General features: G+C 52.3%; 1 protein-coding gene across 5 annotated transcripts; it reads left to right on the top strand.

Moving 5' to 3' along the window:
- Positions 1–5,119: 5,119 nt before the first annotated feature.
- On the top strand, positions 5,120–25,763 carry CLU (clusterin). 5 transcript variants are annotated; one of them, XM_077176423.1, is made up of 10 exons: positions 5,126–5,243; positions 12,371–12,390; positions 12,477–12,550; positions 13,778–13,926; positions 18,136–18,306; positions 22,245–22,662; positions 23,948–24,061; positions 24,882–25,108; positions 25,346–25,527; positions 25,605–25,763. In XM_077176423.1, the coding sequence occupies exons 1-10, from the start codon at positions 5,238–5,240 to the stop codon at positions 25,609–25,611; spliced, it is 1,368 nt and encodes a 455-aa protein (XP_077032538.1). In that variant the 5' UTR covers positions 5,126–5,237; the 3' UTR covers positions 25,612–25,763. The 5 variants fall into 5 exon arrangements, with proteins under 5 accessions (XP_077032537.1, XP_077032538.1, XP_077032539.1 ...); XM_077176424.1 differs by having other exon boundaries at positions 5,130–5,243; positions 12,371–12,396; positions 12,483–12,550; XM_077176426.1 differs by having other exon boundaries at positions 5,131–5,243; positions 12,483–12,550.
- The last annotated feature ends 252 nt before the right edge of the window (positions 25,764–26,015 follow it).

The raw sequence follows: 26,015 nt of genomic DNA, 5'->3' as shown, positions 1-26,015 counted from the left end.
GAATTCTCTTCTGTTTGCTCAAAAAGGAAAACAACTCCGAGGTTTCTTTCTTAAATTTGATTTAAAAAAGACAATTAGTGAGACTTTCACGATTTCACTTGAAATTTGGAGTTGTTAATTCGACAGAGGAGAAAAGGTTTTGCTGAGGCAATTCACTAGAAAAGGAAGAGAACAAAAGGAAAAATCACTTATATATTATATAAATAGCATATTACATATGTTGTGTTATGTTGTATATAATATTTATAGTACATTATATATATAATATATTGTAGATTATGGGTACAGTTTGTTATATATAGAATATTATATATATTACAGATAGTGTATTATATATAGCACTTTATATTATATAAATAGTATATTATATATATAGCCTATTATATATTATATAGTTTGTTACAGATATAGTATAGTATATATTATAAAAATAATATGTTATATATAGAGTATATTGTAGATTAGATATGTTATAGATAGTACATAATAGATTATATATACAGCATATTATAGATATAATTAATTATTTAGATAATAAATGATATTATATATATGATAATATTATATATTATATATAATCTATTACAGTAGACTATATCTTATATATAATATATTACTATTATAATCGTATTTTAATTATGTATTGTAATTAGTATATAATATACTTTATTATAGTATAATATATAGTATATATAGTATATATAGTATAGTATTATAATCTATAATATACAATCTATAATATACAATATGTAATATGTAATATGTAATATAATATACAATATACAATATATAATATATTATATATTATATATTATATACTATATATTATATATTATATATTATATACTATATATATAATATACATTGTATATTATGGATATAGTGTATTACATATATATTACATATATTATATATCGTGTATTAAATATTTTATATTATACATATTATGTATTATATATTATTTAGTATATATAGTATATATAGTATAGTATTATAATCTATAATATACAATCTATAATATGTAATCTGTAATCTGTAATATAATATATAATATATGATATATAATATATAATATATATTGTATAATATATATTGTATAATATATATTGCATAATATATAATATATAATATATAATATATATTGTATACTATATATACTATACATTGTATATTATGGATATAGTGTAATACATATATATTACATATATTATATATTATTTATTAAATATTTTATGTTATACATATATTATACATTCTATATTCTATATTCTATATTCTATATTCTATATTCTATATTCTATATTATATATTATATATTATATATTATATATTATATATTATATATTATATATTATATATTATATGTTATATATTATATATTATATATTATATATTATATGTTGTATATTACATATATATAGCATATTATGCATTATATATGTAGTACATTCCATACTCTACATCATTTATATTTTACAGCACATATTATATGGTACAGCATAGATTATTTCCAGAACCGAAAATGGGAGCAGATTTACAGGGCACTATTGATGAACATCTCTCAGCATCCAGCATATGAACAGTGTGGAAAACACACCTGATCTGATTGGCTCTTGGCAAACATTCAATTAATCATTACAATTAACAAAACTCAATTAGGATTGCATAGTAATTACCACGAGTGCTGTCCGTGTTCTGTTGGAGCGTTTTGCTGTACTCATCTCTTTCAAGCAGTGAGGTGGGTACAGTTTTTAGGCTATAAAATCCCATTAACATCCGAGCTCTGTGATAATTTCTGTAAGGAGCACGAAAATTTAATGAGATAACCAAGAATTCTTCACTCTTGGCCAGAGATAACAGCAGCGGACACCAAGGCCTGAGACAAGAATTCATTTTCTCCTTATCAGCAACACCCAGACCTGGAGGAACAAAAACTTCATTTACAACATGGGGCGGGGCTGAAATTAAGCAGAAACACCTTTAGTTAAAAAAACAAAAATTAAATCATGTAGAAATGTATAAAGATGCAATAAATGATTCCTTTAAATCCTTTGTTATCCAAGATGTAAAAATCCTTTTTGGCCGAGTCCCAGGCACCCGGAGAGCCGGAATTCTTTGCTTTTTATTGTTTCCTGTTTTCAAGTAAATTTTAAAGTAAAAAACTTCTTATTGTTTCCTGTTTTAAAGTCAATTTTGAAGTAAAAAAGCTTTTTATTGTTTCCTGTTTTCAAGTAAATTTTCAAGTAAATTTTCAAATAAAAAACTTCTTATTGTTTCCTATTTTAAAGTCAATTTTTGAGTAAAATTCTTTACTTTCTATTGTTTTATTGTTTATTTATATTGTATTGTACTTTTCATATTCTTAACATCCTAATTTTTATTACTAATTTATTACTATTTTGTTACTCTTTTATTACCATTTTTATTACTATTTTATTACTGTTTTGTTACTATTTTATTACCATTTTATTACTATTTTATTACTGTTTTGTTACTATTTTATTACCATTTTTATTACTATTTTATTACTGTTTTGTTACTAATTTAATACTATTTCATTACTATTTCATTACAATTTTTATTACTAATTTATTACTATGTTGTTACTATTTTTATTGCTGTTTTATTACTAATTTATTGCTATTTCATTACTATTTTATTATGATTGTATTACTATTTTATTACTATTTTGTTACTATTTTATTACCATTTCATTACTATTTTATTACTATTCTGATACTATTTATTACCATTTTTATTACTATATTATTACCATTTTGTTACTATTTCATTACTATTTTGTTACTATTTCATTACAATTTTATTCACTATTTTCATTATTTTGTTACTATTTTGTTACTAATTTATTACCATTTTTATTACTATTTTATTACTATTTTGTTACTAATTTTTTACCATTTTTATAACTGTTTTTATTATTATTTCGTTACCATTTTGTTACTATTTCATTACCATTTTTATTACAATTTTATTACTATTTTGTTGCTAATTTATTACCATTTTATTACTATTTTATTACTATTCTGTTGCTAATTTATTACCATTTTATTACTATTTTATTACTATTCTGTTACTAATTTTTTACCATTTTTATTACTCTATTATTACCATTTTGTTACTATTTCATTACCATTTTTATTACAATTTTCATTATTATTTTCATTACTATCAAACCTCTAAAATGTTAACACAAGTGAATGGCGTTTTTCCCACAGGGGGGAATTTGGGGTGGGAATTTGGGGGGGGGATTGGGGATTCGTGCCTCAGTTTCCCTCCCTGGAATGCTGCAGGAAGGAGCGGGAATTTGGGGGAGGGGGGTGGTCTGAGGATGGGGGTGATTCGTGCCTCAGTTTCCCCTCCCTGGAATGAGGCAGCTCCAGGAAGGAGAAGGAATTTGAGGTGGGAATTTGGGGGGGATTCGTGCCTCAGTTTCCCTCCTGGAATGAGGCAGCTCCAGGAAGGAGCGTGGAATTTGGGGAGGGAATTTGGTGGTGGGAATTTGGGGTGGGAATAGGGGAGATCCCAGGATGGGAGGGGGTGGGGTCGGGTCTGTGCCTCAGTTTCCCTCCCCGGAATGCTGCAGGAAAGAGCGGGGAATTTGGGGGAGGGGGGGTGGTCTGAGGATAGGGGGGATTCGTGCCTCAGTTTCCCTCCCTGGAATGAGGCAGCTCCAGGAAGGAGAAGGAATTTGGGGTGGGAATTTGGGGTGGGAATTTGGGGTGGGAATTTCGGGGGTCATAGGATGGGGGGGGGGGGGTGTGTGTGAGATGTGCCTCAGTTTCCCCTGGAATGCTGCAGGAAGGAGCGGGAATTTGGGGCGGGAATTTGGGGCGGGAATTTGGGGCGGGGGGATCCGAGGATGAGGAGGGGGCGATTGGTGCCTCAGTTTCCCCCGGAATGTTGGAGCTCCAGGAAGGAGCGGGGATTTGGGGGGTCCCAGGATGGGGAGGGGGAGATTTTGTGCCTCAGTTTCCCCAGGAATTCTGCAGCTCCGGGAAAGGGCGGGAAATTGGGGGCGGGGATTTGGGGGCGGGGATTTGAGGGCGGGGATTTGATTTGGGGGCGGGGCTTTGGCGGGGGGCGGGGAGAAATTCCGGGGGTTTCCAGAATGAGGTGGGGGGGGCTGTGCCTCAGTTTCCCCTGGAATGCGGCAGTTCCAGGAAGGGGCGGGAATTCGGGGGGCGGGGATTTGGGGGCGGGGATTTGGGGGGGGGGGTCCCAGTATAGGGAGGGGGCGGGGTTGTGCCTCAGTTTCCCCCGGGCAATTCGGGGGTCCCGGGTTGGGATCCGGGGCTGTTTTGGGGGCGGGGCGAGGCTCAGCCGTGGCCACGCCCACCTGGGGAGGAAGGGGGCGGGGCGAACCCCCCGGGCCGGGGCGGGAATTAATTAATAAATTTATTAATTAATAAATTAATTGATATTTGCCAACTCCCCCCCCTCCGGGCCGGCTCGGGAATCCCCGGGGCAATTCCGGGATTTAATTAATTAATTAATTAATTTTTAAATTAATTGCGAAACCCCCCCTACCCCCCCCCCCCCCCCCCCCCATTCCCCCGGACCGGCTCGGGAATCCCCGGGGCAGTTCCGGGAGTTAATTAATGAATAAATTCATTAATATTTGCAAACACCCCCCCTCCCCCTCACCGGGCCAGGTCGGGAATTAATTAACAAATTAATTAATTTGCGAACTTCCTCGGTGCGGGTCAGGAATTCCTGGGGCAGTTCCGGGAGTTAATTAATGAAGAAATTAATTAATTAGCGAAGCCCCGGGGCGGGGCAGTCCCGGGCCCACGGCCAGGCCGGGCCGGGGGCGGTGCCGGGAGTTAATTAATGAATGCATTAATTAATTAGCGAGGCCCCGGTCCCCCGGCCGGGCCGGGGGCGGTGCTGGGAGTTAATTAATGAATGCATTAATTAATTAGCGAGGCCCCGGTCCCCCGGCCGGGCCGGGGGCGGTGCCGGGAGTTAATTAATGAATGCATTAATTAATTAGCGGGGCCCCGGTCCCCCGGCCGGGCCGGGGGCGGTGCTGGGAGTTAATTAATGAATGCATTAATTAATTAGCGGGGCCCCGGGCCCGCGGCCAGGCCGGGGCGGTGCCGGGGCCGTTCCAGAAAGCTCCGGGAGCGGAACGGGAGCGGGAACGGGGCGGGACCGGGACCGGCCCGAGGATAAAGCGGCACCGGAGCGGCCCCGGCCCCGGCACCGGAGCGGGAATGCGGGTACGGGACTGCGGGAACCCCAAATCCCTGAACCCCTGAATCCCAAATCCCCGAACCCTCAAACCCTTGAACCTCCAAATCCCCGAACCCCCAAATCCCTGAATCCCCAAATCCCTGAATCCCTGAACCCCTGATTCCCTGAACCCTCAGACCCCTGAACCCCGAACCCTCGAATCCCTGAATCCCTGAATCCCCGAACCCCCAAATCCCTGAACCCCTGAATCCCAAATCCCCGAATCCCCGAACCTCGAATCCCGAATCCCTGAACCCTCAAATCCCCGAACCCCCAAACCCCTGAACCTCCAAATCCCCGAACCCCCAAATCTCCGAATCCCCGAATCCCTGAAAAATCCCTGAACTCCCAAATCCCCGAATCCCTGAATCCCAAAACCCTGAACCCTCAAACCCCTGAACCCCACCCCTGAACCCCTGAATCCCAAATCCCCGAACCCCCGAATCCCCAAACCCCTGAACCCCGAATCCCCAAATCCCCGAACCCCTGAATTCCAAAACCCTGTACCCTCAAACCCCTGAACCTCCGAATCCCAAATCCCTGAATCCCAAATCCCGGAACCCCGTATCCCCAAATCCCCGAACCCTCAAACCCCTGAACCCCCAAATCCCTGAACCCCGTATCCCCAAATCCCCCAACCCCCAAATTCCCAAATCCCCGAATCCCCAACTCGAACCCTCGGATCCCTGAACCCCCCAAATCCCTGACCCCCGAATCCAAAGTCCCTGAATCCCGAACCCCCAAATCCCAAACCCCCAAACCCCCGAATCCCAAATCCTTGAATCCCGAACCCTCAAACCCCAAATCCCTGAATCCCGAATTCCTAAATCCCCAAATCTCGAACCCCCGAACCCCCAAATTCCCAAATCCCTGAATCCCTAAACTCCCCAATCCCTGAACTCCCATCCCCAAATCCTCGAACCCCGAACCCCCAAATCCCTGAATCCCAAATTCCCGAAGCCCCAAATCCCCAAACTCTGAATTCCCGAACCCCCAAATCCCAGAACCCCCCAAATCCCCGAACCCCCACATTTCCGGATCTCAGAACTCCCCGAATCCCAAAACCCCAAATCCTCGAACCCCCGAACCCCCAAATCTCGGAACCCCCAAATTCCAAAACCCCCCAAACATCCAAACCCCAAATTCCGGAATCCCCGAACCCCCAAATCTTCGAATCCCAAATCCTGAACCCCAAATCCCCCAATTTTCCCCATTTTTTTCCCTTTCCCCCCCCCAGTTTTGGGGTCCCCCCGGGCGGTTTTTGGGGTGGGGGCGGGGGTGGAGCGGGCGGAGGCTCGGCGGGAATTTCCCACAATTCCCCGCGCCGGGCAGGACCCAACGGGGATTTGGGATTTGGGGCCATGATTTGGGATTTGGGATTTTGAGGGCGGTGATTTGGGGTGCAGGGAGGGGTTATTTGGGATTTGCGGGGTTTTTTTTTGGGATGGGGAGTTATTTGGGATTTGGGGTTTATTTGGGATTTCGAGGGGGGTTATTTGGGATTTGCGGGGTTTTTTTTGGGATGGGGAGTTATTTGGGATTTGGGGTTTATTTGGGATTTCGAGGGGGGTTATTTGGGATTTGGGCTGCAGGGGGGTGATTTGGGATTTGGGGTACGTGGGGTTGTTTTGGGATTTGGGGGGGGTTTATTTAGGATTTGGGGGATATTTTGGGATGGGGGGTAAATTAGGATTTGGGATATGCGGGATTCTTTGGGATTTGGGATTGGGGGCGTTATTTGGGACAGGGGGGTGATTTTGTGGGGCTTGTTTGGGATTTGGGGGGAGTTGTTCGGGATTTCGGATGTACGGAGTTATTTGGGATTTGGGGGGGCCGTTTGGAATGGGGGGATTATTTGGGATGTGGCAATGGGGTTTTTGGGGTGTCGGGGGGGTTATTTGGGATGTGGGATGGGTTATTTGGGATGGGGTTTTTTTGGGGATTTGGGGGGGTTGTTTGGGATGGGGTTTTTGGGATTTCAGATTTTTTGGGGGGGATTTGGGGGGGTTATTTGGGATGTGGGATGGGTTATTTGGGATGGGGTTTTTTTTGGGATTTGCGGGGGTTGTTTGGGATGGGGTTTTTGGGATTTCAGATTGGGTTTTTTGGGATTTGAGGGAGTTATTTGGGATGTGGGATGGGGTTTTGGGGCTGTGGCAATGGGGTTTATTTGGGATTTGCGGGGGTTGTTTGGGATGGGGTTTTGGGGATTTCAGGTGGGTTTTTTTTGGGATTTGGGGGAATTATTTGGGATGTGGGATGGGTTTATTTGGGATGGGGGTTTATTTGGGATTTGGGGCGCTGTGGGATGGAGATTTTAGGATTTTGGGGGTATTTGGGGAGGTATTTGGGATTTGGCCAGTGGGTTTGGGCTGCAGGGTGTGGGTTTGGGACGTGGGCTCTGGTTTTGGGCTGTGGGATGGATTTTTGGGTTTCGGGGCTGTGTTTTGGGGTTTTGGGGTTTCTGGGCTGTGTTTTTTGGGGTTTCTGGGCTGTGTTTTTGGGTTTTTGGGCTGTGTTTTTGGGTTGTGTTTTTTTGGGTTTCTGAGCTGTGTTTTTGGGTTTCTGAGCTGTGTTTTTGGGTTTCTGAGCTGTGTTTTTGGGTTTCTGAGCTGTGGTTTTTTGGGTTTCTGGGCTGTGTTTTGGGTTTTTGGGGTTTTGGGGTCTCTGGGCTGTGTTTTTGGGTTTTGGGGCTGTGTTTTGGATTTTTGGGGTTTTTGGGTTTCTGAGCTGTGTTTAGGGTTTCTGGGCTGTGTTTTGGGTTTCTGAGCTGTGGTTTTTTGGGTTTCTGGGCTGTGTTTTGGGTTTTTGGGGTTTTGGGGTTTCTGGGCTGTGTTTTTGGGGTTTCTGGCTGTGTTTTTGGGTTTCTGAGCTGTGTTTTTTTGGGTTTCTGAGCTGTGGTTTTTTGGGTTTCTGGGCTGTGTTTTGGGTTTTTGGGGTTTTGGGGTTTCTGGGCTGTGTTTTTGGGTTTCTGGGCTGTGTTTTGGGCTGTGTTTTTGGGTTTTGGGGCTGTGTTTTGGATTTTTGGGGTTTTTGGGTTTCTGGGCTGTGTTTTGGGTTTCTGGGCTGTGTTTTGGGCTGTGTTTTGGGGTTTTGGGCTGTGTTTTTTTGGGTTTCGGGGCTGTGTTTTTGGGGTTTTGGGTTTCGGGGCTGTGTTTTTGGGTTTTTGGGGTTTTGGGTTTCTGAGCTGTGTTTTTTTGGGGTTTCTGAGCTGTGTTTGGGTTTCGGGGCTGTGTTTTGGGCTGTGTTTTTGGGGTTTTTGGGCTGTGTTTGTTTGGGTTTCTGAGCTGTGTTTTTTGGGTTTTTGGGCTGTGTTTGTTTGGTTTCGGGGCTGTGTTTTGGGCTGTGTTTTTGGGTTTCTGGGCTGTGTTTTTTTGGGTTTCTGGGCTGTGTTTTTGGGTTTCTGAGCTGTGTTTGGGTTTCGGGGCTGTGTTTTGGGCTGTGTTTTTGGGGTTTTTGGGCTGTGTTTTTGGGGTTTTGGGCCGTGTTTTTTTGGGTTTTGGGGCTGTGTTTTGGGCTGTGTGTTTTTGGGGTTTTGGGCTGTGTTTTAGGCTGTGTTTGTTTGGTTTCGGGGCTGTTTTCCTGCAGTGTCACCCTGCAGGGGGGGTTGGGGACAGTGGCCCCCCCGGGCTGGGCCCGCATTGCACAAGGCTGGGGAGGGAAGGGGGGGCTGGGCCGGGCTTAGCTGGGTTCACTTGGGTTTTATTTGGGTTTTATTTGGGTTTTATTTCGTTTTTATTTGGGTTTTTATTTGGGTTTTATTTGGGTTTTATTTGGGTTTATTTGGGCTTTATTTGGGTTTTATTCGGATTTTATTTGGGTTTTATTCGGTTTTTATTTAGGTTTATTCGGATTTTATTTGGGTTTTATTCGGTTTTTATTCAGGGTTTATTTAGGTTCTATTTCGGTTTTTATTCGGGTTTTATTCAGTTTTTATTCGGTTTTTATTTGGGTTTTATTCGGTTTTTATTTGGGTTTATTTGGGTTTTATTCGGTTTTTATTTGGTTTTTATTCAGGTTTTATTCGGTTTTTATTCAGGGTTTATTTGGCTTTTATTCGGGTTTTATTCAGGTTTTATTTGGGTTTACTTGGGTTTTATTTGGGTTTTATTTGGGTTTTATTTTGTTTTTATTTGGGTTTAATTGGGTTTTATTTGGGTTTATTTAGGTTCTATTTCGGTGTTTATTTGGATTTATTTGGGTTTTATTCGGTTTTTATTCGGTTTTTATTCGGGTTTTATTCAGGTTTTGTTCGGTTTTTATTCAGGGTTTATTTGGCTTTTATTCGGGTTTTATTTGGTTCTTATTTGGATTTATTTGGGTTTTATTCGGGGTTTATTTGGGTTTTATTCGGTTTTATTTCTGTTTTTATTCGGTTTTTATTTGGGTTTTATTCGGGGTTGTTTTTTTTTTGGTGTTAAATTCCGGATTCCTTCGGTTTTATTTGGGTTATTTTGGGTGTGTTTGGGTTTCATTTGGGAATTGCACAATCCCGGAGGGGGCGGCGGCGGCTCCCAGGGGGGGGGCGGGGGGGGGACCCGGGGCCGCTCCTTTTTTGGGGGGGGGGAGGGGAAGGGACCGGGGCCGCTCCTTTTTTTGGGGGGGGGGAGGGGAAGGGACCGGGGCCGCTCCTTTTTTTGGGGGGGGTGTGGGGGGGGGGGGGTTGCGGTTTGGGCCCCGCCCGGGAAATTCCGAAATTCCGCCCGCGGTGCCCGGGCCCGGGGGGGGCACGGCCGGAACCCCCCAGAGCCCCCCGAGACCCCCCCCGTGCCCAGGGACCCCCCCAGAGCCCCCCTAAACCCCCAGGGCCCCCCCAAACACCCCCAATGCTCAGAGACCCCCCCAAAAGTGCTCAGGGACCCCTCAATGCTCAGGGAGCCCCACAAGTGCGCCCCTAAACGCCCCTAAATCCCCTCTGATCCCCCAGTGCTCAGGAACCCCCCCAGTGTGCCCCTAAACCCCCTAAATCGCCCCTAAACCCCCAAAACCCCCCCAGTGCGCCCCTAAATCCCCTCTGATCCCCCAACGCTCAGGGACCCCACAAGTGCGCCCCTAAACGCCCCTAAATCCCCCCCGATCCCCCAATGCTCAGGGACCCCCCAGTGCGCCCCTAAACCCCCTCTGATCCCCCAATGCTCAGGGACCCCACAAGTGCTCCCCTAAACCCCCCCAGTGTGCCCCTAAACGCCCCTAAATCCCCCAGTGCGCCCCTAAATCCCCTCTGATCCCCCAATGCTCAGGAACCCCCCCAGTGTGCCCCTAAACCCCCTAAAACGCCCCTAAACGCCCCTAAATCCCCCCCAGTGCGCCCCTAAATCCCCCCTGATCCCCCAACGCTCAGGAACCCCCCCAGTGCGCCCCTAAATCCCCCAATGCGCCCCTAAACGCCCCTAAATCCCCCCCAGTGCGCCCCTAAACCCCCTCTGATCCCCAATGCTCAGGAACCCCCCCAGTGTGCCCCTAAACCCCCTAAATCGCCCCTAAACGCCCCTAAATCCCCTCTGATCCCCCAATGCTCAGGGAACCCCCCCAGTGCGCCCCTAAATCCCCCAGTGCGCCCCTAAATCCCCTCTGATCCCCCATGCTCAGGAACCCCACAAGTGCGCCCCTAAACGCCCCTAAATCCCCTTCCCCCCCCCCCGGACCCCTAAATCCCCCCCCGTGCCCCCCATAACCCCCCCAAAACCCCCAACCCCCCCCATGCCCCCCCCAATCCCCCTCCCTCCCCTCCCCCCCCGTTTCCCGCTCCCGGCTTTGTTTGGTTTGGGGGGGGCGGGGAGGGGGGGGAGGGGATGAGTCACAGTCCCGTGAGGGTGGGGGAGGGGCAGGCCCGGCCCTGACCCCCCCGTGACCCCCCCCGTCCCCTCTGTCCCCTCCCTGTCCCCCTCCTGTCCCCTCTGTCCCCTCCCTGTCCCCTCTGTCCCCCCCATCCCCTCTGTCCCCTCTGTCCCCTCCCTGTCCCCCCCTGTCCCCCCTGTCCCCCCTGTCCCCTCCTGTCCCCAGTCCCTGTCCCTGTCCCCTCCTGTTCCCCCATATCCCTGTCACTCCTGTCCCCTCCTGTCCCCCCCTGTCGCTCCTGTCCCCTCCTGTCCCCCCCATGTCCCTTCCTGTGCCTGTCCCCCCCTGACCCCCCTGTTGCTGTCCCCCCCCCGTCCCCCCCTGTCCCCCCATGCCCGTCTCTGTCCCCTCCCCCAGACCATGGCACTGTCCCCATCCCCTCCTGACCCCGCCCTTGTCCCTGTCCCCAATCCCTGTCCCTGACACCCCAGCCCCCCTTGTCCCTGTCCCCAATCCCTGTCCCCAACACCCCAGCCCCTCCTGGCCCTGTCCCCCATCCCTGTCAGTGTCCCTGAGCCCCCTGTCCCACCCTGTCACTCCTGTCCCCCCGTCCCCTCCTGTCCCCTGGCCCCCTGGCCCTTTCTGTCCCTGTCCCCCCCTGTCTCCCCCGTTGCTGTCCCCTCCTGAGCCCCCTGTCCCTTGTCCCTGACCCCCCTGTCCCCATCCTTGTCCCTGTCCCCAGACCATGGTGCTGTCATTGTCCCCTGTCCTTCTCCCTGTCCCCAGGCCATGGCACTGTCCTTGTCCCTGTCACTGTCCCCTCACCCCGTCCTTCACCCTGTCCCTGTCCCCAGGCCATGGCCCTGGCCCTGGCCCTGTCCCTGTCCCTGTCCCCAGGCCATGGCGCTGTCCCTGTCCCCTGACCCCTCATCCTGTCCCCGGACCATGTCACTGTCCCTGTTGCTGTCAGTGTCCCCTGTCCCTGTCCCCACGCCATGGCCCTGTCACTGTCCCTGTCCCCTGACCCTGTCCCTGTCCCTCTCACTGTCCCCAGGTCATGGTACTGTCCCTGTTGCTGTCACTGTCCCCTCACCCTGTCCCTATTCCCAGGCGATGGCACTGTCACTGTCCCCTCACCCTTGTCCCTCTCGCTGTCCCCAGGCCCTGTCACTGTCCCCTCACCCTGTCCCTGTCCCCAGGCCATGGCACTGTCCCTGTCCTCTCACCCTGTCCCTGTCCCTGTCCCTGTCCCTGTCCCTGTCCCTGTCCCCTCACCCTGTCCCTGTCCCCTCACCCTGTCCCTGTCCCCTGACCCTGTCCCTGTCCCTGTCCCCAGGCCATGGCGCTGTCCCTGTCCCTGTCCCTGTCCCTGTCCCTGTCCCTGTCCCCTCACCCTGTCCCTGTCACTGTCCCCAGGCCATGGCGCTGTCCCTGTCCCTGTCGCTGTCGCTGTCGCTGCTGGCGCTCCTGGCCCTGGGGGGGGCACGGGCACTGCTGCCCCCCGGGGAGCTCCGAGGTGAGGAGGGGAAATTTGGGGGGGTTTGGGGCTAAATTTGGGGGGTTTGGGGCTAAATTTGGGGGGGGTTTGGGGTTAAATTTGGGGCGTTTGGGGTTAAATTTGGGGTTAAATTTAGGGGGTTTGGGGTTAAATTTGGGGGGTTTGGGGTTAAATTTGGGGGGGTTTGGGGGGTTGGGGACAGTGGTGGGGGTCATGGGTTTTAATTTTGGGGGGGTTGGGGAGGGTCTCATTTGGGGGGGGTCGCATGCTGGGAGGGGTCACAGGTTTTAATTTTGGGGGGTTTGGGGAGGGGGGGTAATTTTCCCCCAATTTTCCCCCAATTTTCCCCATATTTTCTCTGTATTTCCCCCATATTTTCCCCACTTTTCCCCCAATTTTCCCCCCAATTTTCCCTCACTTTTCCCCCATCTTTTCCCCCCAATTTTCCCTCACTTTTCCCCCCAATTTTCCCCCATCTTTTGCCCACTCTTCCCCAATTTTCCCCACTTTCCCCCCCATTTCCCCTCACTTTTCCCACGAATTTTCCCCATTTTCTCCCCAATTTTCCCCCACTTCTCCCCCAATTTCCCCATCTTTTCTCTGTGTTTCCCCCTTCTTTTCACCCTTCTTTTCCCCAATTTCCCCTGGATATTTCCTCCACATTTCCTCCACTTTTCCATCCACTTTTCCCCCAAATTTCCCCATCTTTTCTCTGTGTTTCTCTCTTCTTTTCCCCCTTCTTTTCCCCCTTCTTTCCCCCCACTTTCCCCTGGATATTTCCCCCACTTTTCCCCCACTTTTCCCCCACTTTTCCCCCACTTTCCCCCCAATTTCCCCCCAATTTCCCCCCAATTTTCCCCATCTTTTCTCTGTGTTTCTCCCTTATTTCCCCCCTTCTTTTCCCCCAATTTTTCCCCAATTTTCCCCCCCATTTCCCCCCCACATTCCCCCCGCTTTCCCTCGGATATTTCCTCCACTTTTCCTCCACTTTTCCATCCACTTTTCCCCCACTTTACCCCCAATTTCCCCCCAATTTTCCCCCATTTTTCCCCCCCATTTCCCCCCCACTTTCCCCCCGCTTTCCCTCGGATATTTCCTCCACTTTTCCTCCACTTTTCCATCCACTTTTCCCCCCAATTTTTCCCCAATTTCCCCCGGATATTTCCCCCAATTTTCCCCCACCTTTCCCCCCGCTTTTTCCCCACTTTTCCCCAATTTTGCCCCAATATTCTCCCTGCCCTGCAGAGCTGTCTGCGGCCGGCAGCCGCGTGGTGGACGCGGAGGTGGAGCGGGCGCTGCAGGGCGTGCGCAGGATGCAGGAGCTGCTGCAGCGCAGCGACCGCGGGCACCAGGAGCTGCTGCGCTCCCTGCAGCAGGCCCAGCGCGGCAAGGAGGTGTGGGAGCGGGAATGGGATTGGGATTTGGGATCGGGATTTGGGATTGGGATTGGGATTTGGGAGCTGCTGCGCTCCCTGCAGCAGGCACAGCGTGGCAAGGAGGTGTGGGAGAGGGAATGGGGTTGGGATTGGGATTGGGATTGGGATCGGGATCAGGAATGGGAACGGGAGTGGAGCGCAGCGGCCGCGGGCACCAGGAGCTGCTGCGCTCCCTGCAGCAGGCACAGCGTGGCAAGGAGGTGTGGGAGAGGGATTGGGATTGGGATTTGGGATTGGGATTTGGGATTGGGATTGGGATTTGGGAGCTGCTGCGCTCCCTGCAGCAGGCCCAGCGCGGAAAGGAGGTGTGGGAGAGGGATTGGGATTTGGGATTGGGATTGGGATTTGGGATTGGGATCAGGAATGGGATTTGGGATTGGGATTGGGATTTGGGAGCTGCTGCGCTCCCTGCAGCAGGCACAGCGTGGCAAGGAGGTGTGGGAGAGGGATTGGGATTTGGGATTGGGATTGGGATTGGGATCGGGATTGGGATTGGGGTCAGGAATGGGAACGGGAGTGGAGTGCAGCGGCCGCGGGCACCAGGAGCTGCTGCGCTCCCTGCAGCAGGCACAGCGCGGCAAGGAGGTGTGGGAATGGGATTTGGGATCCAGATTGGGATTTGGGATGGGACTGGGAATGGGAATGGGATTTGGGAGCTGCTGCGCTCCCTGCAGCAGGCGCAGGGCGGCAAGGAGGTGTGGAAATGGGATTTGGAATGGGATTTGGGATCAGGATTGGGATTGGGATTTGGGAATGGGATGGAATCAGGAATGGGAGTGGAGCGCAGCAGCCACGGGCACCAGGAGCTGCTGCGCTCCCTGCAGCAGGCGCAGCGTGGAAAGGAGGTGTGGGAGCGGGAATGGGATTGGGATTTGGGATCGGGATTGGAAATGGGATTTGGGATTGGGATTGGGATTGGGATTAGGATTGGGATCAGGATTGGGATTTGAGAACAGGATTGGGATCAGGAACGGGAACGGGAGTGGAGCGCAGTGGCCACAGGCACCAGGAGCTGCTGCGCTGCCTGCAGCAGGTGCGGTGAGGGAAGGAGGTGTGGGAACAGGATTGGGATTGGGATCGGGGACGGGATTGGGATTTGGGATTGGGATTGGGGTCAGGAATGGGAACAGGAGTGGAGCGCAGCGACTGCAGGCACCAGGAGCTGCTGCGCTCCCTGCAGCAGCTGCGGCGAGGGAAGGAGGTGTGGGAGCGGGATTGGGATTGGGATTTGGGATCGGGATTGGGGTCAGGAATGGGAATGGGAGTGGAGCGCAGCGGCCGTGGGCACCAGGAGCTGCTGTGCTCCCTGCAGCAGGCCCAGCACGGAAAGGAGGTGTGGGAATGGGATTGGGATTGGGATTTGGGATTGGGATTGGGATCGGGATTGGGATTTGGGATCGGGATTGGGATTTGGGAGCTGCTGCGCTCCCTGCAGCAGGCCCAGCGCGGAAAGGAGGTGTGGGAGCGGGAATGGGATTGGGATCGGGGATGGAATTGGGATTGGGATTGGGATCGGGATCGGGAATGGGAATGGGAGTGGAGCGCAGTGGCCACGGGCACCAGGAGCTGCTGCGCTCCCTGCAGCAGGCCCAGCGCAGCAAGGAGGTGTGGGATTGGGAATGGGATTTGGGATCAGGATTTGGGATTGGGATTGGGATTGGGATTTGGGATCAGGATTGGGATTTGAGAACAGGATTGGGATCAGGAACAGGAACGGGAGTGGAGCGCAGTGGCCGCGGGCCCCAGGAGCTGCTGCGCTCCCTGCAGCAGGTGCGGTGAGGGAAGGAGGTGTGGGAACGGGAATGGGATTGGGGATGGAAATGGGGTCAGGATTGGGAATGGGATTTGGGAATGGGATTTGGGATCAGGAATGGGAATGGGACTGGGAATGGGAAGAGGATGGGAACAGGAACAGGAATGGAATGGGGATGGAATCAGAATGGTCTGGGAATGGGAAAGGGATGGGGATGGGAATGGCAACAGGACAGGAATGGGATCGGTATGGGAATGGAATGGGATCAGTATGGGAAAGGGACGGGAATGGGATTGGGAATGGGCTGGGAATGGGATTGGGCTGGGAATGGGAATGGGCTGGGGATGGGATTGGGCTGGGGATGGGAATGGAATGGGATGGGAATGGAATTGGGCTGGGGATGGGAATGGAATGGGAATGGGATTGGGCTGGGGATGGGCTGGGAACGGGATGGTCTGGGAATGGGGAATGCCATCCCAGGAATGGGGGATGCTGTCCTGGGAATGGTGTGTCCTGGGTCCTGGAACGTCCCGAGAATCTGGGAATGCTGTGTCAGGGGTTGGGTGTCCTGGGAATGGGGATTGCTGTGTCAGGGGTCAATGTGTCCTGGAACAGGGAATGCCGTCCCAGGAACAGGGAATGCTGTGTCAGGGATCGGAGTGTTCCGGGAACAGGGAATGCTGTGTCAGGGATCGGAGTGTTCTGGGAACAGGGAATGCTGTGTCAGGGGTTGGGTGTCCTGGGAACAGGGAATGCTGTGTCAGGGATTTGATGTCATGGGAGTTGGGAATGCTGTGTCAGGGATCGGAGTGTTCCGGGAACAGGGAATGCTGTGTCAGGGTTTGGGGTGTCCTGGGAATTGGGAATGTTATCCCAGGGCTTGGGGTGTCCCAGGAACAGGGATTGTTATCCCAGGGGTTGCTGTGTCCCGGGAACAGGGGATGCCCTGTAGGAGTTGGGAATCTGGGAATCTGGGAATGCCATGCTGGGGTTCAGCCGCTCCCAGGGCTCTGGGAATGCCGTGCTTGGGATTGGGGTGTCCCAGGAACCTGGGAATGCTGTGCTGGGGACTGGTGTATCCCAGGACTCTGGGAATGCCAGGATTGGGAATGCTTGGGAATTGTGTGTCCTGGAACTCTGGGAATGTCATGCCAGGGCTCAGGGTGTTCCGGGGCTCTGGGAATGCCGTGCTGGATATTGGGGTGTCCTGGAACTCTGGGAATGCCGTGCTGGGGTTTGGGGTGTTCTGGGAATGTGGGAATGCTGTGCCGGGACTCGGCTGCTCCCTGGACTCTGGGAATGCTGTGCTTGGGATTGCTGTGCCCCAGGACTCTGGGAATGCCGTGCCAGGGATTGGGGTGTCCTGGGAATCTGGGAATGCCAGGATTGGGATTGCTGTGTCCCAGGGCTCTGGAAATGCCATGCTGGGGTTTGGGGCATCCTGGGAATGCCAGGATTGGGATTGCTGTGCCCCAGGACTCTGGGAATGCCGTGCCGGGGTTTGGGGTGTCCCAGGAATCTGGGAATGCCAGGATTGGGATTGCTGTGCCCCAGGGCTCTGGAAATGCCATGCTGGGGTTTGGGGCATCCTGGGAATGCCAGGATTGGGATTGCTGTGCCCCAGGACTCTGGGAATGCCGTGCTGGGGTTTGGGGTGTCCTGGGAATCTGGGAACGTGGGGATTGGGGTGTCCGGGGACTCTGGGAATGCCGTGCCGGGGATCAGGGTGTCCCAGGACTCTGGGAATGCCGTGCCGGGGTTTGGGGTGTCCCAGGAATCTGGGAATGCCAGGATTGGGATTGCTGTGTCCCAGAGCTCTGGGCATGCTGCGTGGGAGTTGGGGTGTCCTGGGAATCTGGGAATGTGGGGACTGGGGTGTTCCAGGACTCTGGGAATGCCGTGCCGGGGATCGGGGTGTCCCGGGAATCTGGGAATGCTGTGCCGGGGATTGGGGTGTCCTGGGAATCTGGGAATGTGGGGATTGGGGTGTTCCAGGACTCTGGGAATGCCGTGCCGGGGATTGGGGTGTCCTGGAACTCTGGGAATGCTGGGATTGGGGTGTCCCAGGACTCTGGGAATGCCGTGCCGGGGATCAGGGTGTCCCGGGAATCTGGGAATGCCGTGCCAGGGACTGGGGTGTCCTGGAACTTTGGGAATGCTGTGCCGGGGATCGGGGTGTCCTGAAACTCTGGGAATGCCGTGCCAGGGACTGGGGTGTCCTGGAACTCTGGGAATACTGGGATCAGGGATTGGGGTGTCCCGGAACTCTGGGAATGCTGGGATTGGGGTGTCCCGGGAATCTGGGAATGCCGTGCCGGGGATTGGGGTGTCCCGGGACTCTGGGAATGCCGTGCTGGGACCCGGCCGGCCCCGGTGCCCCGGGCACACGGCTCAGAGGGCGGCATTCCCGGCAGGAAGCGGTGCAGCTGGCGCGGCAGAAGGAGCAGGAGCTGTCGGCGCGGGGCGAGCGCTGCAACGCCTCGGTGCAGGCGCTGTGGGAGAGCTGCAAGCCCTGCCTGCGGCAGCGCTGCCTCCGCTTCTACTCACGCACCTGCCGCAGCGGCGCCGGGCTCGTGGGCCGACAGGTGAGCCGCCGCGGCAGCGGGGAAACTGCGGGGAAACAGTGAGGAAACAATGGGGGAGCAGCGGGGAAACAGCGGGGAAAAAATGACGAAACAGTGGGGAAATAACAAGGAAACAGCGGGGAAACAACAGGGAAATAATGAGGAAACAGTGGGGAAACAATGAGGAAATACCAGGAAACAATGGGGAAGCAGCGGGGAAGCACTGGAGAAACACCAGGGAAAAAATGGAGAAACAACAGGGAAATAATGAGGCAACAGCGGGGAAACACCAGGGAAAAAATGGGGAAACAAACAATGGGGAAAAAATGGAGAAACAGCAGGGAAATAATGAGGAAACAGCAGGGAAACACCAGGGAAAAAATGGGGAAACAACAGGGAAATAATGAGGAAACAGCGGGGAAACACCAGGGAAAAATGGGGAAACAACAGGGAAATAACGAGGGAACAGTGGGGAAACACCAGGGAAAAAATGGGGAAACAGCAGGGAAAAAATGGGGAAACAACAGGGAAATAATGAGGAAACATCAGGGAAACACCAGGGAAAAAATGGGGAAACAAACAATGGGGAAAAAATGGAGAAACAGCAGGGAAATAATGAGGAAACAGCGGGGAAACACCAGGGAAAAATGGGGAAGCAACAGGGAAATAACGAGGGAACAGTGGGGAAACAAACAATGGGGAAACACAGGGAAACAACAAGGAAATGCCGAGAAACAATGAGGAAACACTGGGGAAACACCGGGGGAAAACAGGGAAACAAGGGGAAAAAATGGGGAAGTACCAGGGAAAAAACAGGGAAACAAGGGGAAAAAATGGGGAAGTACCAGGAGCGTAGAAGGGAACAGCAGGGAACCAATGGGGAAACAGCGTGGAAGCAATGGGGAAACAATGGGAAAAAACAGGGAAATAGCAGGGAAATAATGGGGGAGCACCAGGGAAATACCGTGAAGATACCAGGGAAACAGTGGGGAAAGAACCAGGAAACAACAGGAAAACATTGGGGAAACATTGGGGAAACATTGGGAAACAACAGGGAAACAGTGGAGAGATACTGGGGAAAGACCAGGGAAATACTGGGAAAATACCAGGGAAACAGTGGGGAAAAGGGAGGGAAAAACCAGGAAATAATGGGGAAACACTGAGGAAATACCAGAAAAACAATGGGGAAACAACCAGGAAACAACAGGAGATGCTGGGGAAATACTGGAAAAACAACAGAGAAACAATGGGAAGCAATGGGGAAACAGCAGGGAAACACCAGAGAAACAATGGGGAAACAGTGGAGAAACAGTGGGGAGAAACCAGAAAACAATTGGGAAACAATGGAGAAACAGCATGGAAACACTGGGGAAAGAAACACCGGCGAAAAAAATGGGGAAACAGCGGGGAAGCAACAGGGAAGTAATGGGAAAATACCAGGGAAATGAGGAAATGCAGGGGAAACAATGGGGAAACAGTAGAGAAACACTGGGGGAAACAATGGGGAAAAAATGGGAAACAACAGAGAAACAATGGGGAAACACCAGGGAAACATGGGGAAAACAACGGGGAAAAAATGGGGAACACTGGGGAAATACCAGGAAAACAAAGGGGAAACAATGGGGAAACACTGGGGAAATAATGGGGAAATAACAGGCAAACACTGGGGAAATCCTGGGGAAGTACCAGGAAAACGTCAGGGAAACAACGGGAAAACGGGGGGATTGGGGATGATCCCCTTCCCATTCCCATTAGCCAGAGTGTCAGCGGCTGAGGGACACAGGAATACCAGGAAAAGGCGATTTGGGCTGATCCCATTCCCACATTTGGGCTGATCCCATTCCCATTAGTGACTCCAGGCAGGTGAGGGGCACCGGGATACAGGAAAAGGGGATTTGGGGTGATCCCATTCCCATTCCCATTAGTGACCCCACACAGGTCAGGGGCACTGGGATACAGGAAAAGGGGATTTGGGATGATCCCATTCCCATTCCCATTCCCGTTAGTGACTCCAGGCAGGTGAGGGGCACCGGGACACGGGAAAAGGGGGAACTCAGCCTCACCCCACTCCCGTTCCCATTAACTGGAAAACTGCCCGGGAGGGACCCCACATCACACGGGAATACTGGGAAGGGCCAGGCTTTGGTCTCATCCCATTCCCAGGGCTTGGGCTGCTGAGGGATCCCACAAGGATACTGGGAATGGGGGACTCTGCCCTGATCCCATTCCCAGAGGGTCTCCAGGTGTGGGATCCTGGGAACGGCCAGGTTTTGATCGCATTCCCAGAGGGTCTCCAGGTGAGGGATCCCACATCCCATAGGGATACCAGGAAAGGGGGATTTTGACCTGATCCCATTCCCAGAGGGTCTCCAGGTGTGGGATCCTGGGAATGGCTGGGTTTTGATCCCATTCCCAGAGTGTGGGATCCCACATGGTACAGGGATACCAGGAAAGGGGGATTTTGACCTGATCCCATTCCCAGAGGGTCTCCAGGTGTGGGATCCCTCATGGCACAGGGATCCCAGGAATGGCAGGGTTTTGACCCCATTCCCAGAGGGTCTCCAGGTGTGGGATCCCTCATGGCACAGGGATCCCGGGAATGGCAGGGTTTTGACCCCATTCCCAGAGGATCTCCAGGTGAGGGATTCTGGGAATGGCTGGGTTTTGATCACGTTCCCAGAAGTTTGGCAGCTGAGGAATCCCACAGGGATACCAGGAAAGGGAGATTTTGCCCTGATCCTGTTCCCAGAGCGTGTCCAGCTGAGGGATCCTGCATCAGACAAGGACACCGGGTTTTGATCCCATTCCCAAAGGTTTCAGGTTCTGGATCCCAGGAATGGCCAGGTTTTGATCCTGTTTCCAGAAGGTTTCCATGTGTGGGATCCCACATGGCACAGGGATACCAAGAAAGGGGGATTTTGTCCTGTTCCCATTCCCAGAAGGTCTCAGGTGTGGGATCCCACATGGCACAGGGATCCCGGGAATGGCAGGGTTTTGTTCCCATTCCCAGAGGGTCTCCAGGTGGGGGATCCCACATGGCACAGGGATCTTGGGAATGGCTGGGTTTTGTTCCATTCCCAGAGGGTCTCCAGGTGGGGGATCCCACATGGCACAGGGATCCCAGGTTCTGACCCCATTCCCAGAGGGTCTTAGGTGAGGGATCCCACATCACACAGGGATCCTGGGAATGGCCAACCTTTGATCCCATTCCCAGAGGGTCTCCAGGTGCAGGATCCCACATTGCCCAGGGATCCCAGGTTCTGATCCCATTCCCAGCAGGTCTCAGGTGCAGGATCCCACATGGCACGGGGATCCTGGATTCTGGCCTCATTCCCAGAGGGTCTCCAGGTGTGGGATTCTGGGAACAGCTGGGGTTTGACCCCATTCCCAGAGGGTCTCCAGCTGTGGGATCCCACATGGCCCGGGGATCCCAGGTTTTGATCCCATTCCCAGAGGGTCTCCGTGTGTGGGATCCTAGGAATGGCCAACTTTTGATCCCATTCCCAGAGGGTCTCAGGTGAGGGATCCCACATCACACAGGGATCCTGGGTTTTGTTCCCATTCCCAGAAGGTCTCAGGTGCAGGATCCCACACAGCCTGGGGATCCCAGGTTCTGACCCCATTCCCAGAGGGTCTCAGGTGCAGGATCCGACATAGCCCGGGGATCCTGGATTCTGGCCCCATTCCCAGAAGGTCTCCAGGTGAGGGATCCCACATCACACAGGGATCCTAGGAATGGCCAAGCTTTGATCCCATTCCCAGAGGGTCTCAGGTGCAGGATCCCACATGGTCCAGGGATCCCAGGTTCTGACCCCATTCCCAGAGGGTCTCAGGTGCAGGATCCCACATGGCCCAGGGATCCCTGGTTTTGTTCCCATTCCCAGAGGGTCTCAGGTGGGGGATCCCACATAGCCCGGGGAGACCCCAGGTCCTGACCCCATTCCCATTCCCATTCCCAGCTGGAGGAATTCCTGAACCACTCGTCTCCCATCTCCATCTGGGTGGACGGCGAGCGCCTGGACTCGCTGCTGGAGCGCGACGAGCGCCAGGAGCGGCAGCTGCAGGACCTGGAGGAGCGCTTCGGCCTCATGGAGGACGGCGTCCAGGACATCTTCCTCGACAGCTCCCGGGTCCAGGGCCGCCTCCACCCCTTCTTCCAGGTGCCCTTCGGCGGCTTCCGCGAGGCGCTGGGGCCGCCGGTGCAGCGGCTGCGCCTCCCGCGCCGCTCCCGGCGCTTCTCCGGGGACTTCTTCCCGTTCTTCCCGCACCGCCACGGCGGCTTCCAGCAGCTCTTCCAGCCGCTCTTCCAGATGACCCAGCGCATGCTGGAGGACGCCCAGGGCAGCTGGGAGAATCCCACCGGAGAGTTCGGGACAGGTGGGAATGGAGGGGAGCGGGACGGCGGGTGGGGGATCCACCGAATTCCGGTGGGGTTTGGGGAAAAGAGTGGCAGGAAATCGTCGGGAGTTCCGGGGATTCTGAGAAAGGACTCCCAGAAAATCCTTGGCAGGTTTAGAGGATTTGAGGGATTCTGAGAAAAGATTCCCAGAAAATCCTTTGCAAATTTGGAGGACTTGAAGGATTCTGAGCAAAAGATTCCCAGAACATCCTTGGCAATGTTGGAGGATTTGGGGGATTCTGAGAAAAGATTCCCAGAAAATCCCTTGGAATGTTGGAGGATTCTGAGAAAAGATTCCCAGAAAATCCTTGGTAACTTTGGAGGATTTGGAGGATTTCTGGGAAAAGATTCGCAGAAAATCCTTAGCAACGTTGGAGGATTCTGGGAAAAGATTCCCAGAAAATCCTCGGCAACGTTGGAGGATTCTGGGAAAAGATTCCCAGAAAATCCTTTGCAATCTTGGAGGATTCTGAGGTTTCTGAGAAGATTCCCAGAAAATCCTTGGCAACTTTGGAGGATCTGGGGGATTCTGAGAAAAGATTCCCAGAAAATCCTTTGGAGCGTTGGAGGATTCTGGGAAAAGATTCCCAGAAAATCCTTGGCAATGTTGGAGGATTCCCTAAAGGGAGTTCCCATGGAAACCTGGGAATCAGGAGCTTCGCTGGTGGTGGGCTGGGATTTTGGGGTGTTGTCCCACTTCAATCCCGGCTGCCATCATGGGAATGGGTTTTTTTTTTTGGGAATTTTGCAGGTGTTTGGGTTTTTTGGGAATGCTGCTGATGGGTCTTTTGTGGGGGGGAGAATGTTGGAGGTTTTGGGAATAATGCAGGCAGGTTTTTTTAAGGAATGTTGGAGGTATTTGGGTTTTTTGGGAATATGCAGGTATTTTTTATGGGAATATTGCAGGTGGTTTTTACAGGGAATATTGCCGGTGTTAGGTTGTTTTTGGGATTGTGCTGATGATTTTTTGGTGTTTGTTTTTTTTGGGATTACAGCTGATGTTTTTTCGGTGTTTGTTTTTTTTTGGGATTACAGCCGATGTTTTTTCGGTGTTTGTTTTTCTTTGGGATTACAGCTCATGTCTTTTCGGTGTTTGTTTTTTTTGGGAATGTCGAAGCCGGTGCCATCACCGTCTGCCAACGCAGCCCTGGGGACGGGAGGGGCCCAAATTCCAAGGAAAAATCCCTTTTCTGGCACCTGGGGGGGACCTGCCGGGGCTGGGGGGGGATTTGGGGAGCTGAGGCCGGCCCGGAATTCCCGCAGAATCCCGGAATTTCAGCAATGACCGGATGGTTTGCCGGGAGATCCGGCGGAACTCGGCCGGCTGCCTGCGGATGAAGGATGAGTGCGAGCAGTGCCGGGAGATCCTGGCCCTGGGTGAGCCGGGAACGGGAACGGGAATGGAAAAGGAGATGGAAAAATGGGGGTGGGGTTGGGAATGGGGGAATGGGAACGGGGATGGGAATCGGGACAGGGAATGGGGACAAGGATGGGAGTGGGGATGGGAATGGGGGAATGGGAACAGGAATGGGGGAATGGGAACAGGAATGGGGGAATGGGAATGAGGAATGGGGGAACGGGAATGAGGAATGGGGGAATGGGAACAGGAATGGGGGAATGGGAATGAGGAATGGGGGAACGGGAATGAGGAATGGGGACAAGGATGGGAGTGGGGATGGGAATGGGGAAGGGAACAGGGATGGGAATGGGGAACAGGGATAGGGATGGGAATGGAGACGGGAACAGGACAGGAACAAGGATGGGAACGAGCATGGGGATGGGAATGGGGATGGAACAGGGATGGGAATGGGGAACAGGGACAGGAATGGTGATGGGAATGGGAACAGGGATGGGGATGGGAATGGGATGAGAATGGGGATGGAACAGGGATGGGAATGGGGAACAGGGACAGGAATGGGAATGGGGACACAGGAATGGGGACAGGAAAGGAGATGGAAAACTGGGAGTGGGAATGGGATGGGAAAGGGAATGGAAATGGGGACAGAACAGGAACAGGGATGTGGATGGGGACGGGAATGGGAACAGGGATGGGAGGCACAATTCAGGGTTTGGGGTGCACAGGGTGGGTCGGGGGGGGGTTGGAGTGCATTTTGGGGTGGGGGAACATGGGATGGGGATAGGATGGGGCGGGATGAACCCCGCAGGGCCGTGCTGACCCCATCCCGCCCCGTCCCAGACTGCGGGCAGGAGGATCCCTCCCAGCAGGAGCTGCGGGAGCAGCTGGAGGACGCCGTGCGCGTGGCCGAGCGCTTCACGCGCCGCTACGATTCCCTGCTCCGGGAATTCCAGGAGGAAATGTTCAACACCTCCGGCCTGCTGGACCAGCTGAACCGCCAGTTCGGCTGGGTGTCCCGCCTGGCCAACCACTCCATGGGCTCCGACGGCTTCCTGCAGGTCACCACGGTGAGGCCGGCGGGATGGGGCCGGGATGGGGCCGGGATGGGAGCGGGGACGGGGGCGGGAAGGCGGAAAGTGGGACAGGGCCACAAAGGGCTCTTTGTGCTCCGGCCGGGAATCTCTTGGCAGAGCCGGATGCCGGGATGGGAGCCAAGGTCAGGGGCCCGCCTGGGGCTCTCCCGCGGCGGCTCCGACCTCAGAAATTCAGAATTTCCCGTGGGATGACCCCGGTGTCCGTTCCAGGTGCTGTCCAAGGCTCCGAACCCCGAGGACCCCTCGGTGCCCCCGGACACGCAGGTGACCGTGCAGCTCTTCGACTCGGAGCCGCTGGCGCTGACCGTGCCCGGGGACATCCCCTGGGACGACCCCCGGTTCATGGAGAACGTGGCCCAGCAGGCGCTGCAGCACTTCAAGGAAAACGCCGTGTGAGTCCTGTGGGACCTTCCCAAACCCCCCCTGAGGGATAACAGAGGGCTCATCCCGAATTTTCCCTCATTTCCAGAGAGTAGCCGGGCAATGCCGCCGCTGCCGCCCCTCCGGATCCCCCTTCCCGGGGGGAATTCTCAGCATCGCTGCCACCTCTCCCCTCCTGACCCTTCCTGCTGCCAGGACCCTGCTGGGCCCCAAACGGAAAATAAAGGTAGAGTTGAACACCCTGGAACTGCCTACGGAGTTTTTGGGATCATCCTGTGGGAAAAAGAAGGAAAACAAGCCTCGGAATTTTCCATAATTTCGTCATTGCGGAATTGTGGAGTTGAGGAATCAGGATCCGGTCCCAGATCTGATTCAGCAGGAGCTGCCCAGGATTGCAGACCTGTCCCCATCCTGTGGGACACAAATCCCAGTGCCAGGGCCTGTCCCAGTGCCATGGACACGGATACCAGGGCCAGGGCCTGTCCCCATCCTGTGGGAC

This window comes from Agelaius phoeniceus, chromosome 3, assembly GCF_051311805.1.
Source record: "Agelaius phoeniceus isolate bAgePho1 chromosome 3, bAgePho1.hap1, whole genome shotgun sequence".
Taxonomy (NCBI): domain Eukaryota; kingdom Metazoa; phylum Chordata; class Aves; order Passeriformes; family Icteridae; genus Agelaius; species Agelaius phoeniceus.
Note: the sequence above shows the minus strand (reverse complement) of the source record. Positions and strands in the feature narration are given on the sequence as shown.

Bases quoted from the DNA above. Each gene is read 5' to 3' on its own strand.
- CLU (XM_077176421.1), top strand. The intron at 18,307-22,244 runs GTGAGCCGCCGC...TCCCATTCCCAG, and splicing joins CCGGGCTCGTGGGCCGACAG to CTGGAGGAATTCCTGAACCA. The intron at 24,062-24,881 runs GTGAGCCGGGAA...GCCCCGTCCCAG, and splicing joins CCGGGAGATCCTGGCCCTGG to ACTGCGGGCAGGAGGATCCC.